Consider the following 14,696-nt stretch of genomic DNA (forward strand, 5'->3'; position numbering starts at 1 on the left):
ATCTTCATCTTGCTTATTTGTGTTTGTGTGCATGCATGTGCATGTACTAGCACCCGTGTAAAGGCCTGAGGACAATTTGCAGGGGTCAGTTCTCTTCTCCCACCATGTGGGTCGCAGGGATCAAACTCAGGTCATCAGGCTTGACAGCAAATGACTTTACCTGCTGATCCTGTAACACACTGGCCCTGTAGATTTCATTTTTAAAATATTTGTTTAGGAGGCAGCTGGAATTAGACTCTCCCAGGTCATTAACATCCAAGCCCCTGACTCCTCACAGGTTTTTCAGTTTTCACAGCTTTCTGAGAAATAATTTCTCTACAAGACCCATGATCAGATAGACTTAGCAAGTCTCTGCCACGGTCACAATGCCAAACATAGCAATCTATCTCGCACTTACTCAATCCCTATGGGACACTTCCCTCTCTCCCCACAGCCAGGCAATCACCCATCATTCTGTCGGTGTGGGTTAGCTTGCTTTTTTTATATAGGGTATGGTGGAGCCATAGAAATCCACGCTTCTTAACGTGCAGCATAAACATTTTGACATTCATCCGTGAAGCACCCATGTTCTTTTTCACCGTTGAATAGTATTCCAGTGTGGGAATACTATTCCGTTTAGCCGTTCATTTGCTGAAGAAACACATGAACCTGCAATGAGGACTCATGCTCAAGTCTTTGTGGACACATGTGTTTGCATTTCTCTTGGATATATGTCTAGGAGTACCCAGGGAATAGCCAAATCCGAAGATAAGTATAAATCTAACATTCAATCTAAGAAAGTGATAAACTGCTTTCCACAATGCCCATACTTTTCACATTCCTTCTGGAAACATGTGTGAGTTCTAGTTGCTCATACTTATGCCAACAGCGCTCAGCTCTTTCCAGTTGTGCTGTTCTGTGGGCGTGTGGCACCCCCTGATGTGGTTTGAATTTGCATTGCACCTGTGACCATCTTGGAGGAGGAGTTCTAAACAGCCACTGAGAACTGGGACAAGGACACTTGCTGGAAGAAAGGACACCTCAGTTGGGAGTCAGCTGTGCTGTGGGGGAGGGGTGCTCCAGGTAAGGAGCCAGCATAAGATGATGATGTCATATGCTTCCTGGAGCAGCTGAAGACAGGAGAGAAGCCCCCACATGCCACTCACATGTAGAAAAATTCCCAAAGGAACAGGGAACAGAAGATTTCTGTATCCCCACAGAGCAGGGACAGAGGGTTACAGCAAGCTCTCTCTGCCAACACAAGTCCCAGCTGGATATGCCCAAGGGGCACAAGCCATGTCTTCAGACCCCAGACAGAGAGACAGAGACTGGTCACTTTATAGTGTCAGCTCCACTCATGGGAGGATGTAATGGACAATCTTTACTGTCAACTTGATTAACGGGATATAGAAGCATCATGGACATGTCTGTGAGGGATTTTCTTATTCGGTTAACTGAGGTGGAAAGACCCATTTTAAATGTGGGCAACACCATTTTGTAGGCGAGAGTCCTGGACCAGATCAAACAAGCTGAGGCCAGCATTCTCTCTCTCTCTTTCTCTCTCTCTCTTTCTCTCTCTCTCTCTCTCTCTCTCTCTCTCTCTCTCTCTCTCTCTCTCTGTCTTTCTCTCTCTCTCTCTCTCCCAGCTTCCTGTCTGTGGATGCCATGACAACCTGCCTCAGGCTCCTGCCTCCATGCCTTCTTACCATGGTGGACCATAACCTCAAACTGAGAGGCAAAAGATAATCCCTTCCTCCCTTCCTCAAGCTGCCTTAGTCTAGTGTTTTGCTACAGAGATGAGAAAAGGAGCTAAGACTCCTTCCTCATTGCAGACTCCCCCTCCTCCAGGCTTGGTGTCAATGCTGCCAGCCACACTTGGCAGTCAAGCCACCCCAGTTTCCTAGGCAGAGCCTGGGAGGGGGATTCCCAGCAGCCTCTGCCTGCCTCCCTCTCGAATGATGCCCCAAAAGCCCGCTCCTCTGGGAAAAAGCAGGTCTGCCTGTCAAGTCTCTCTCCAGAAAGCTAGGACGTGCCAAGAATGCCAATGGTCTCCACCAGGGGAAGGGGTGGAAACGATAGAGAATTCTGCTTACAGTTCAGATTCAATATTTGGAAGGGATAACCCTGAAATAAGAGCTTGCCTGATTTCTCTCCCAAGCTCGTGAATGCTTCATTAGCTGCTACTTGACATTTGATGGCTTAGTCTGATTGGCTTTATTGTGGCATTGGACTCTAAGAAGTCCCCAAGACAGAGTAATCAAGTTTCACAATGATCGCAACTGCAGATTTGACGGCGTACATGACAGCTGTGCCTTGGCCCCGGCTCCTGTAAGTGCAGGGGAAGTTGTGTTTCAGCCCCACCTACTGTGCTCAATCGTACTTGGCATCCAGGCCCCTGACTCAGCAGTTACAGGGTTTCCTCAGCCGTGCAGACTGGGTAGTATGCACAAAGAACTCCAGACTCCACAGTCAGCAGAGATACTATCGGTTGTGGGCATAGGTAGGGTCGCCTGGACGAGGGGGTTGCGAAGAAATGTGCAAGTTAAGTCTGAATTCCACAGAGGATGGGGTCTCACTGTGGTGGGGTCTCACTTGAAATGGCTCTGACAAACACAGTAGGTGATACTCCATTCCATGGTGGGGGCCCACACTGCTAGAATTCCCAGGGTGCACCTGGGAATATCCCACCATCGGGGCTGGCTTTAGGCTGGGGTCAGAATGGATGAACCTGAGACTCAGCTGGGGCTGGCGGAGAACTGTTAGCCGCTTTCCTTTTCACTGGGTCCCCCCCCCCCACTTCCTGAGCACCTGCGCAGTCACCTCCGCATCTGCCAAATCTTGTCTTTATCTGACCTCCTCAACCACAGGCCTTTTGCAGGCATGGGGTGCCTTGTCCACATCTGAGCCCTGGTGCCCAACACAAGTCCAGAGTCTGATCCATGTTTGCCGACTGGATGCAAAACGGAACTTGACCATTTCATATGCTGGCTGTAGGGGAGGCACATGAACCAACATTGTGTCACCTCTTTGAGGCTCCAGGAATCCAGGTCCTTCTGTGGGGCATATTCACGGACTAGAAGGATCTCCTCCTCCTCTCATTACTGTGTGAGCCCCTAGGAGGGACATCTGGAGGGTAAGCGGATGTGGGAGCAGCTGTCAAAGATCTAAGAGCCCAGCAGGAAGGACAGGGTCTAGTGCCATGGCCACGGCTGCCTGTGTGGTCTCTGATGAGTCATCAACCTCCTTGCGGCCATATCCTCCATACAAAGGGTGCGGTTCTGTGCCACCTCTGATGTGTGAAGGACCTGTGTGCTCAGAACAGGACTTCCCATGAGCCCTTGGTGCAGGTGGTATTTGCAGTCCACCCCCTCACTGCCCTGCTTCCTAGTCAGGGGTGTGGCTTCCATCTACCACCAGAGGGAGCTAGCGCTCAAGGAAGGCATGGCTCACCCATAATCCCACAGCAATGGAACTTCAGCTCAGCTTTATGCTAGTCACAGCCTCCAGACAGCTGCTGGGGACAGGCAGGGTGGTTAAAAAAAAAAAAAAAAAAAAAAAGGAGAGGACTTTCTGTTGCACCTTGGGGCCTACCAGATCTTCCACCAACTAACTAACAGGCTTTCAGACTGTGGCGCCAGGCCTGCCTGCCCCTGCTCCAACCCCCATCCTTTCGTACCATGCCACACCATCATTCTTCCCTCAAAGCTTCCTGCATAGAGATGACCCAAGCTCCCCCCACCCCCCTCTACAGTTCAGCATGTGTGGCCTCACCTCCAGTACCCCCTACACTCACAAACACACTAGCATACAAAGACTCCAAAGCACACATTCCCATACACTACTCACAATACCCACTCACATATGTGCTCACAATGCCCTCACTCTCACACATACAGACAGGTAGGTACACACACACCATTCCCACACACTGAACACACACACTCTCCTATATATACATACCCCATACTCTCCCATGTATGCTTGCATGTTCCCATACAGTTCCCACGAGGGTTTGGGCATGCTCACACACAGATGCAAGCCTTCATATAACACACACATACACACATTACACACAGAGAGACATGCATATGGGCATACACCCATCACAGAGAGACAGACACACACACACACACACACACACATTCACACAACACACACATCACACACAGAGAGACATACATATGTGCATATACCCATCACACAGAGACAGACACACACACACACACACACACACACACACACACAACACACACACACACATCACACACAGAGAGACAGACATGGGCATACACCCATCACACAGAGACAGACAGACAGACAGACAGACAGACAGACACACACACACACACACACACACACACACACACACACACCGAATCACATCTGCCAACTGTCACAGGGGAGGAAGCCAGAGACACTGAGATGCTGTCAGAAGCCCTCGTCGTCACCCCAACAAGGCAGTTCTCATTAGGCAAATCTGAGCTCTAGGGGAGGTATGTCATCCTTCAGTGAGGTTCTCCTTCTACTTAAACTGCCCTTGGCTACACAATTTCAGCATCAGGCCAGTGCCCTGAGTTCAGTCTCTGCCTTCTCCGTGGCCCAGCTTTGCTCACCTCGGCGTCTACCACCTAAAGGCACCAGCAGGGAGTTCCCCTAAATGATTTCACGTGTTTTCTGACACAGCACCTTAAAGGGGCAGCACTAGACAACGCCCCCCTGTTGTGTGGGTGGGACACCAAGACCGAGCTCAGTCATTCTCCTGCAGTGTTCCATGTTCATCACGAGGGGGCAGCCTTGACCCACTTCCTGTGGTTGCTATGTACCCAACCCATCCTCCGCAACTGGGATAAGGACCTTGAACCTGGAGAGAATATAAATAAATAAACCTGGAGGGGGCGGGGCGCGCCCGCGCTAGTGCGTGTAGGAAAATCTGCTACACTGTGGTTTCTACAACTCCCTACATGATCTTCCAGGGCAGCAAGGTTCGGGTGTTGGACCCGCATGCCACCCCTGTCTGCTTTACCCTTCAGTTTAAAAAGTCTCTAAAAACACTCGTGCTTCTGCCAGCTTTTTTCTTAAGCACATTCTATCAGGCTTTCCTGCCTGATGTCCTCAGAATCTATCTTCTAAGGTCACTAGTGACATCTATGTCATCAAAACCAGGACTTCTCAGTCATCACTTTTCCTAGTGTCAACCACAACCTTTGCCCCAGCCAGCACACCCGCCTTCCTAAGCCACTTAACACTGTTCTTCAGCCACAACTCCAATACCCTGCTGATCCTTCTCCCAGGCCTCAGCTCAAATGCAGTGGATACCCTCCTCTCCACCAGCCAGTCACTCTCTTTTATCTAGGTTCCGGACTCCAGGCAGCAGGTACACCCTGGTGACATTTCTATCTCCACTCATATGTCCAGCAGGTGTCTCAGACTTGACATTGTCAAAGCCAAGCATACTCTCCAATCTGGCCTGTTCATTCCTGCTTCTCATCTTTGTCAAGGGCAGCATTCAAGTTTTAACTAGGGATGGCCTTAGCTTTGTGCTAGACTCCTTTCTTCCTTTATACCCAGTCACACAGAAAATTCCATGGACTTCAAGGCCTACCTTCTAGACCCCAGTCTTTCTCACTATTTCCTGCCTCACCTGCCCAGATGCAGACCCACTGGCTCTGCGTCATGACTTTCAGCCCAGGTGTTTGCCAAACCTCTTATGCTGATGCTGCCATTGGAAAAATAAATTATTGAGAAACCCCAAGTCTTCGATGCCCATGACACAGAAAGAATCAGTTTCTGGGAATTGTTTCACAAGTATGAAAATAATAATAAACAGTTACTGAACCACCACCATGTGCCAGGAAGGAGCTGCATGGATAACTGTGGCTTCTGGGAGGTGAGGAATTCCCAAGACTAAACACACACTCATGGGTGGAATTAATGCTTGAGTTGGGTGCTTTAAGTATTTGCTGAGCACCAACCATATGCTAGGTATTGTTGTGGAAAAACACAGACAAGCAAATTACAAATTCTAACAGCTTTCATTACAATGGAAAGATGCAGTGTGGATGAATGGATGGATGGAAAGAGAAATAAACAGATGATGATGGTGAAGATAGACAGAAGATAGATAGATAGATAGATAGATAGATAGATAGATAGATAGATAGATAACAGATGCTACAAGCTTATTCAGGCATGTAGAGTAATGGGGGCAGTTCTCAAGAGAGGAGGGTCTGGAAAGATCTCTTTGAGGGAGTGATATTTGAGAGAAGGTCTTGGGTGAAGAGCAAAGATCTGAGCCAAGAGGACTTTGGTGAGTTTTTTCAAAATTCAACATGGTTTAAAACCCTGGAGAAGTTAGAAATAGGAGCAGATCTCTCCATAATAAAGGCCACGTGGCAGTGTTATACTAAATGGAGCTCTGAAGACATCTCCTCTGGGATCTGGGATTCGCATGGTGCCCAGTCTCCCTACTCACTCTGGCTGCTGTATGTGACCCATCGAGAGGAGGCCAGTGAGTTCAGAAAAAGAAAGTTTGAATGAGATGAGTAAAACATTTCAAGATAGCAAAATGGACTCCAACAACACAGGAAGTTATCCTAACAACTGGCAAATGGGGTTGAAATTGAACAGGTTTAATTCATGAAACAAAGAAGCTTCTTCTGCACAGACAACAGCCGGAGTGGAGAGACAGACTACAGATGGCAGGGAAGCTATCTGCTCACCACACAGGCATTAACATCCAGGAGAAATGCATAATTGTAAAAATTAAACACTATCAGGTGTGGTGGCACGTGGAGGAGAGAGGCTATGAGTTTGAGACGTGGTCTACGTAGTGAGTTCCAAGCTAGCCAGGACCGCATAGTGAGACCCTGTTTCAAAACGCACAGGCGCGTGTGCGTGCACACACACACACACACACTAAAATAAAGCATCCTCCAAATCAATATATGATCTAATGAGCTGAACAGACATTTCTCAGCAAGAAAAACAAATGGCCACTAAATATTTGAAGACATCATAGAAAACGCAAATCTGAACTGTTTGGAGAGCCTCTCTCACCCTAGTCAGAATGACTATGATCAAGAAAAGAAATGACAGCAAATGCTGGCAAGGCTGTAGGGAAAGGGGAAGTCTCATCCACTGCTCGTGGGAGTGTGAACTGGTGCACCAGCTATGGAAATCAGTATTCCGGTTCTTTAAAACACAGACACTGAATCTACCATGTGACCCAGCTGGGCCACTCGAGTATATTCTTAAAAGGACTATGGCAACACACCATAGAGAGCCATGCACATCCACTTTTGTAGCTGCACGGTTCACGAAGCCAGGAAATGGAACCAGCTATGCTGAGGACATGGAACAATGACACTTGCATATGAAGATTCCATGACAAAACCCATTGCTCTACATACTAACCTCAAATTTAATTTAAAAAAAAAAAACCAGTTCTTGACATGTTTGAGGGACATGGAAGCTAACAGGATGGATGAAACCCAAAGAGCAACATTTTGGAGCTGAAGTCAAAGCTGAAGAGAGCATGCCCAAGGGAACCCATAGATGGAAGAAAGCCTTTGGGTTTTACTGGGTGGGAAGTGGGAAGCTATATGCAGTCGGACCTTCCCAGGGTCATGCTGACTGATGTGTGGACAAAGGCCAGCAGTGGAGCAAGTGTGGGCTCAGTGAATCAGTTCGGGTGCTTATGACAGCTCATGGTCTAGTTAAACACCAACTAGATGTTACTCTGAAAACATCATTTCTAGATGTGGTTAATATTGATATTTAATAAGCCTGGAGTACAGATGATTGCCCTCCATGCTATGGGGGCAGGGCTTCAGTCAGTTGAACATCTTAAAAGCAAAGATTAAGAGTTTCAGAGGAGAGGTTGAGCCTGAAGACTGAATACAGTCCCTCCGCCTGCATTTCTAAAGGCTGCACTACCCTGCAATCTCAGATTCCAGATTGCTCCTCTGTGCGGGCTTCACAGAGTCCTGTCCATGACTAGGAAGGACAACTACAAGATGGAAATAGGTCTGGGATCTTCTCCCAGAAGCCACACACATACAGGTGGGGAGAGGACTAGAAGAGAAACAGACAGACAGACAGACATGAGACAGAGACAGAATCTCTCTTTAAATGGTGTGTTTCAGGCAAGTGCTGCACTCAGGAGACAGAGGCACCAGGAACTCTGAGTTCTGGGCCAGCCTGGTCTACATAGTGAAACACAGTCCAAAATAAAACAAAAATCATAAGTCACAAAAGCAGGCACGGATTCCAGTTCCAGAAAGCGGCACTGACTGGAATGTGGTTACAGTGATATCTATTTTGTCCACACAGGGTGTGAAGGTCAACAGAGACAGGCTACATTTAGCTACTCTGTAGGGAAAGGGTCACCAAGAACAGTTATCTAAGGTAGACATGTGATCAATCACATTGAGGAACTGGGCAAAAGTGAGTAAAATTAGCAACTGTCTCGCCCCAGTGTGAAAACATCCAGCCTGTATTTAAAATAGACACAAAGGCAACATAAAACGATAAGAACTCGCTACAGCCCTGCCACAACTCTTAGCTGAATTATCAGCCTGTCAACCTGCCCTACCCAGTTCAGACCTGTCAGTCTTGATAGGCACATGACCGGGTTCCTCAAAGTAAATCTAGATAGAAAACAGATACATAGATTGGTGGTTGATTGACAGACAGATAGTTGAACAGATCCTGTGGATACTGTTTCTCTGGAGACCTCTGCCTAACTCTGCTGTTACAAAATTTCATGAAACCACAAGGACGATAGCTTGTAACTTTCATTCTTAGATGAGGCCTGATTCTGAAAGTCAATACAGCTGAACCTGTGAAAGCATTGAACTTGGCAAATGAGCAAGAAGTGTCAAAAATGACTCCTTAAGTTTTGACCTGACCCCTTGGGCACCTGGTAATATCAACAGTGACAAGAGAGGCTGAGGAGGTAGATTGATTGATGAGTGGGAGGGTTAGGCTAGACAATCCCAAAGACTGGAGGCATGGAATTCCTTGCAGCTGGATGACACTAAAGTAGGTGACTGTAGGAAGAGGGCAGAGGCCCAAGGATGAGTCCTGGTGCCCCTGGTGAGTTCTAACTTTAAGGACCAAGGAAACTGAAGAGATGGGGCCAGGGATGTCAGAAAACCTGGAAAGCCCATATGCCCACTGCCAAGTGAACAACAAACTCTGAGAAATGTTCCTGGGGAAACTGGGGTGCCACAAAAGTGGATACCAAGCAGGGACTCAATGTGGGGAGAGGAGTAGCTAAATCTCCAGAGGCAAACTGTCCCCCATCCTTACCCATGTGAGCTTCCACAAGCTGTTATGGCAGTGGCTTCCCGGGTTCATAAAGTCAGAAGTTCCCCAATGACACCAGGTGACGTAAATGAGCTGATCAGAGTGGCAGTGAGGATTTGCATCTGTGGCCAAGTTGGCTTTTATGGATGGTGGGTCATTCATAAAGAGATTAGGAGGAGATGGGGTTGGAAATTTTGAGTCTTGTCAGGCAGAAGAGGAAGTCATGATTCATTCCCAGGGAATGATGGCCGTGTGCTGAGGACTAGCTGAAAGAGCCAGTGGCTGGAAAAGGAAGGTGAGCTCCACCACAGGGCCTTCAAACTCCTGTCCCTTGATATAGGGGCCAGTGGGCTGAACATGTTCCATAGAAAGAGTGGCAATCAAGCAGGCTCATGACAATTTCCAACACTGGGGACCAATCATTTCTCTACAAATTGGCAGCTGAAACCTCAGGTTGTATTGATTATGAGGTGACATGGCTGAGCAAACCCAGTGCTTTGGATAGGGTGGCACTGGGCCCAGCCTGCCAAGGCTGAGGGTCACACCTGTCCCCACCTCGGGTTTAGAGACAGGGCTTGTCTGGGAGGATGCCATGGGAAAGAACAGGTGGGGAGGCCATCTTCTGTTGCAGGTATCCCTGGCATGTGCTGAAATTATATATCTGGGGACAAGTACCTCACTGGCTCCCCAGGACAAGGGCTATTAGTTTTCACAAGCACGGTTAGGTACTTCATTGTGTCCTTGACTTCAGTGGTGAGAAAACTGAGACTCATCGAGGGTAAGCAAGGTCATATGGTGGGTAGCTGCCGGAGTCTGGGTCCAAGCCCAGGTCTCCCTACCTCCAAGGATCATGCTTCTTTTCCTATAGCTGAGCACAGGTAGGGGTTCTGGATAGAATATTGGCCCATTCCTCCTACTCCCCGGGGGGAGCAGAGGCAGAGTGCCTTGTCATGCCTTTGCGTTAACTCATATCAAGCATTTGAGCTACGGTTATCTGACAGTTGTTAAATGCATCTTGTGGAGAAGAGAATGTGAGACTCCAAAGACTCCAGAATAAAGGCCGAAGTCTAGATTCAAAGCAAGACATAAGAAACTCCAAAGTTCACTTGAGCCTTTTATCTATTTCAGTGCAAGATAAGAGTGAAGACTAGGAGTTCTGGGAGATGAAATGTATCACAAATGCATAAGCAGGACTGGTCTGTTGGAGCACGTGATAATGTTCATTTAGCCACCAAATCTGAGGGACAGTAGGTGCCCAGGTAGGCTGTGGTGGATTCAGCTCAGGCTCATGCTGGGGTACTCGCCACATATCAGTCTGTTCCTGGCCCAGCGCTGCCCCTGCAGGACCACTGTTTAGAGTTGCTGGGCTTGGCCACGGTGTTAGCACCCTCAGAGCCTTCACCCTTTCCTCTCTGACCTGACCTTTGCCCACTGGGAGGTGGGCTGTGAGATTAAAGGACCAGTTATAGATGACTCACCCAGGAATGAAGATAAACTCAAGGGTCTGGAGCCCATCATGCCCACAGCCACCTTTGTGGGTGGCTTCTGATAGGCTTGTGTGATGGGAGAGTGAAGAAAACCTCGGTGAGACTCCCCAGGCACATGCAGCAGCTGCTCCAGAGCTGGCCCTGAGCCTCACCCTGTCACTTTCTATGATATCTGAGCCCTTTCCTTCACACCACATTGATCTGCTAGCTACCAAGACGTGGGTACAGATACGGGTCTCATACAAGCCAGGGTACTCAGGTACAAATGGGAACTGGCAGGCAGAGGGCTGGGCAAGGACTGGTTACAGGCTGGTCTTTCCATACGTAGTTCTGGGATTGGAACAAGATGTTGGACTTGGGTGAAGTTAGTACTGGAAAGCCCTGATGTCATCCTTGTGTTCCACCTTGCTCTGAGCCATCTGCCCGCACCGTTCACTCAAAAAAACTAGGGGCTGACCTGGGCTAAAGACGTGGCTGGAGTCACTTTGACCTGGGCAAATCACTTCACCTGGTAGTGCATTCCTGACTCGTCACCTTCCCCTCCTCCCAGGTGTGCAGGACACAATGGAAAGTGAAGTGGCCTAAGGTCTTCCCACAGAATCCTATCCATGACAAGACCTTGGCAGGCCACGTTCCCACACATCTGGATTCCCCATCATCATCATCACCCCCACCCCCTTTCTGGGAACCAACTCTGAATTTGTCAAAGAGCCAGGCTTCTGTCAACCCCACCCCAGTGATACAGTTAATAAGTGACCAGAGCTCTGGACCCGGGCCTATAAGGGGCTGCTGGCCAGGAGGCAGGAGGCAGCCAGGTGGACAGTGGAGGAAGCAGGAACCCAGAGACGTGAGATGAGAGGCAGGGCCATGTCGGGGAGCCAACTGCAGGCTGCCATGGTCCTGCTGCTGCTGCTGCAGAGTGTGCAGTCCGTCTACATCAAGGTGAGACCCCAGCCAGCCTACCTTTTGCCTGAAGGATGGGGACTCAGCCCAGCAGCCAGTCTAGACTGAGACACCTGCTGTGTGGAGGCCTCAGGAGTGTCAACAGCAACAGTGATAGAAATGATGATGAGTGAAACCTGGCTTTTCATCTCTGTTCTCCCTTGAAGGCAGCATAGCCACAGTATAGAAGGAGATGAGGGTCATCCCTAAAAGGGCTGAGAGGAAAGGAGACCCTTCTTGGGCTCTCTCCCCTGTGCTTACCCACAGGGGTAAGTCACCAGAAAGGTTTCCTTGGCAGGGACCTTTGTGCTCACTGAAGGATGCATGGTGCAAGGCCCGGGTGAACACATTCCAGGCAGAGCAAAGGCCAGAAAAAGGGAACATGGACTTCAGTGTCCTTCCAGGGACTATAAGATGGGTGGGGCATGGAATCGGACCTGGCCACAGTGTGGCAGGATGCTGCTGGTCTTGCTAAACTTGTGTAACTGTAGTTTGGCATCTGTATCTGGCAAGGTTCCCAGGAGGAGAATAAAAGGGTCTAGGAGGGGCTGAGAGGATCGATGTCACCGGAGAGTCTCCAGGCCAATTCTGAGAAAGGACCTGTTAGCTGGTCTGTCTGGTGCCAGGTTCCCACAAGGGAAGGTCAGGTCACATGGGGAAAAGACGGATAGCTGGATGGAGGCAAAGATAGGAGCTGCAAGGGTCTTCCTGTGTCTAATGCCATGGGCTGACCTACAGTGCTCCTCTTGTGAACAGCCTGTGACAGAAGGCGTCTAAAGCTGCTGGTGGCAGATCACAAGCTAACACTCCACTTTCCTCCTCACAAACTGCTTTCCCAGTGTGGCTTAAACTCTCCGCGAGGACAGAGAATATTCTGGAGGACCCATGGGATTTTGATGACCCATCTCATGACACTGCCTGCTCCTAGTCAGTGCCTGGTGACCTCTCACCCCTCCCTTCTCCGCAGTATGATGGCTTCCAAGTAAAGCTGGAATCGGTGAAGAAGCTGAGTGAGTTGGAGAAGCAGCAGACATCCGAGCCCCAACTGAAGACCAGTGGCCTCCTACCTGCTGTGTGCCATGACCCAGCCTTGCCCCTGGACCTGCAGCCTGTTTGTGCCTCCCAGGAAGCTGCCAGCATCTTCAAGGCCTTGAGTAAGCACATTGTCCCCCAGATCTCCCTGCCCTTCTATGTGTGTCCTATGCCACTCTCCACCGTTACTTATTTTTGTTAAGCAACCCAGTGGCTATGGACAGGGAGTTTGGAGGGTCACAGCCAGGCCCTCCCCAGAACTGTCCCAGTTTGGCGTATTGAGTTAGGTAGAAAATAATCCCACAGTCCTAAGAAATCCTTCGAAGACCTCACAAATGCGGGGAGGGAGTCTCAGAAGCCACAGGCATGATTCCATGAGACGAAGCCATCTGATCCATCTGGTGAGATCAGGCTTGGAATGGCTTCCTGGGGAGGTGACAGCTGAGCTGGCATCAGAAGGGTGCAGAAGAGCTGGGCACATGCTGTTGCAATCCACAGGCCTTTGTGTCTCTGCTCTGGGCAGGTCCTGATCCTTTGGCCCAGGGCCCTTCCTATAGCACTCAGGTCAGGTTGCTCAGCCCATGCAGCAGATAAGAAACCTCTGACCAGGAGAGGAAGTGCCTTGGAAGTCCCTGCTAGAAAGGACAGCACATGAGAGAGGAATCTAGGCCCTGGCCCTCTCACTCTGAGTCCAGAGCGTCCTGATTTCTGTAAGGAAGATATCAGACCCTTTCCCCAGCAGCTCCTGGCCAACAGCATGTGTGACCACTGGCCCCCTAAGGTCCAATTTCAACTAACCTACCTTCTCCTTCCACAGAGACCATCTCCACCGATGAATGTGAGCTGTGTATGAACGTTGCCTGTACAGGCTGTAGCTGAAATGGCCAGAGTGTCTTAAGCCCACTCCAGACACCTACCCTCTCAGCCCACCCCATCCATACTCAGGCATCATCGGAGTCATAACCCCTCCCAGTATAGCCATATCCATGACAGGGCAATGGGACACAGAGTTGGCATATTTGGCCTCCAGGCAGCTACACCCAAATAAAGATACTACCCACAAAATCGAGTGTCCCTGTGTTCATTTCTGGACTGTGTGTGGGGCATATTGAGAAGCTGGATGGGAAGAAGAGACAGGCAAAACTGGAGATAGGAACTCCCCACCCATGTTTCCAAGCCCAGGGAACTGACTCACGGCATCCATTTCCCAGGTAAGGACATCCAGAGTAGCCCAGACTCATAGGACCTTCTCCCCTGGACTAAACCAAGGCTTTCCATCCTCAAGGGCAGAGCTCATGACAGAGAGGAGTTGGGCATAGGCAAGGGGATGTTTGGGATGGGGTGTCATCAACTGGTGTCCTTCCCAAGTTCAGTGACAGTCAGCAGACTCTTCTCCACAGCCTGCAGGGACTCTCCTCTTTACTGAGTGTCCAGTGCGTTCTAGATCTATGCACCTTTCTTTTTTGTTGTCTTTTTGTTTGTTTTGTTTTGTTTTCTGAGACAGGGTTTCTCTGTGTATCCCTGGTTGTCCAGGAACTCACTATGTGGACAAGGCTGGCCTTGAACTCACAGAGCTTTGCCTGCCTCTACCTCCCAAGTGCTGGGATTGAAAGTGTGAGCTATCACACTTGGCAGAGATAACTCAGCGAGGCTTCATCAGTCTGAAGAAGTGAGTGACACTGCCATGGCCAGCTCCTTTATTCAAAAAGAAACTCCCTACAGGATCACAGACTTGGCAGAGTGGCCAGGCAGCTTCTTCCCAGGATGCTACAGCTCATGCTCTGGTCACCCTGTCATTGTCTCTACATCCTTTGGCTGTGGATGATGATGTCCAGGGCAAGGCCCAGTGAGACCATCACACATCTCTCCTGAGTGGTGGGACACATGTAAGGTCAATGGTGTCTCCTCTCCTGGCAGAGTACCTATGGGACTAGTGTTCTGTGGTGG

The 14,696-nt window shown here is 49.4% G+C and overlaps 1 protein-coding gene across 1 annotated transcript; it reads left to right on the forward strand.

The window, feature by feature from the left end:
* Positions 1-11,335: 11,335 nt before the first annotated feature.
* On the forward strand, positions 11,336-13,793 carry Guca2b (guanylate cyclase activator 2B). Its single transcript, XM_027398976.2, has 3 exons — positions 11,336-11,717; positions 12,685-12,871; positions 13,567-13,793. Exons 1-3 carry the CDS (start codon positions 11,628-11,630, stop codon positions 13,626-13,628), a joined length of 339 nt encoding a protein of 112 aa, XP_027254777.1. The 5' UTR covers positions 11,336-11,627; the 3' UTR covers positions 13,629-13,793.
* Positions 13,794-14,696: the final 903 nt, after the last annotated feature.

This window comes from Cricetulus griseus, chromosome 2, assembly GCF_003668045.3.
Source record: "Cricetulus griseus strain 17A/GY chromosome 2, alternate assembly CriGri-PICRH-1.0, whole genome shotgun sequence".
Lineage (NCBI taxonomy): Eukaryota > Metazoa > Chordata > Mammalia > Rodentia > Cricetidae > Cricetulus > Cricetulus griseus.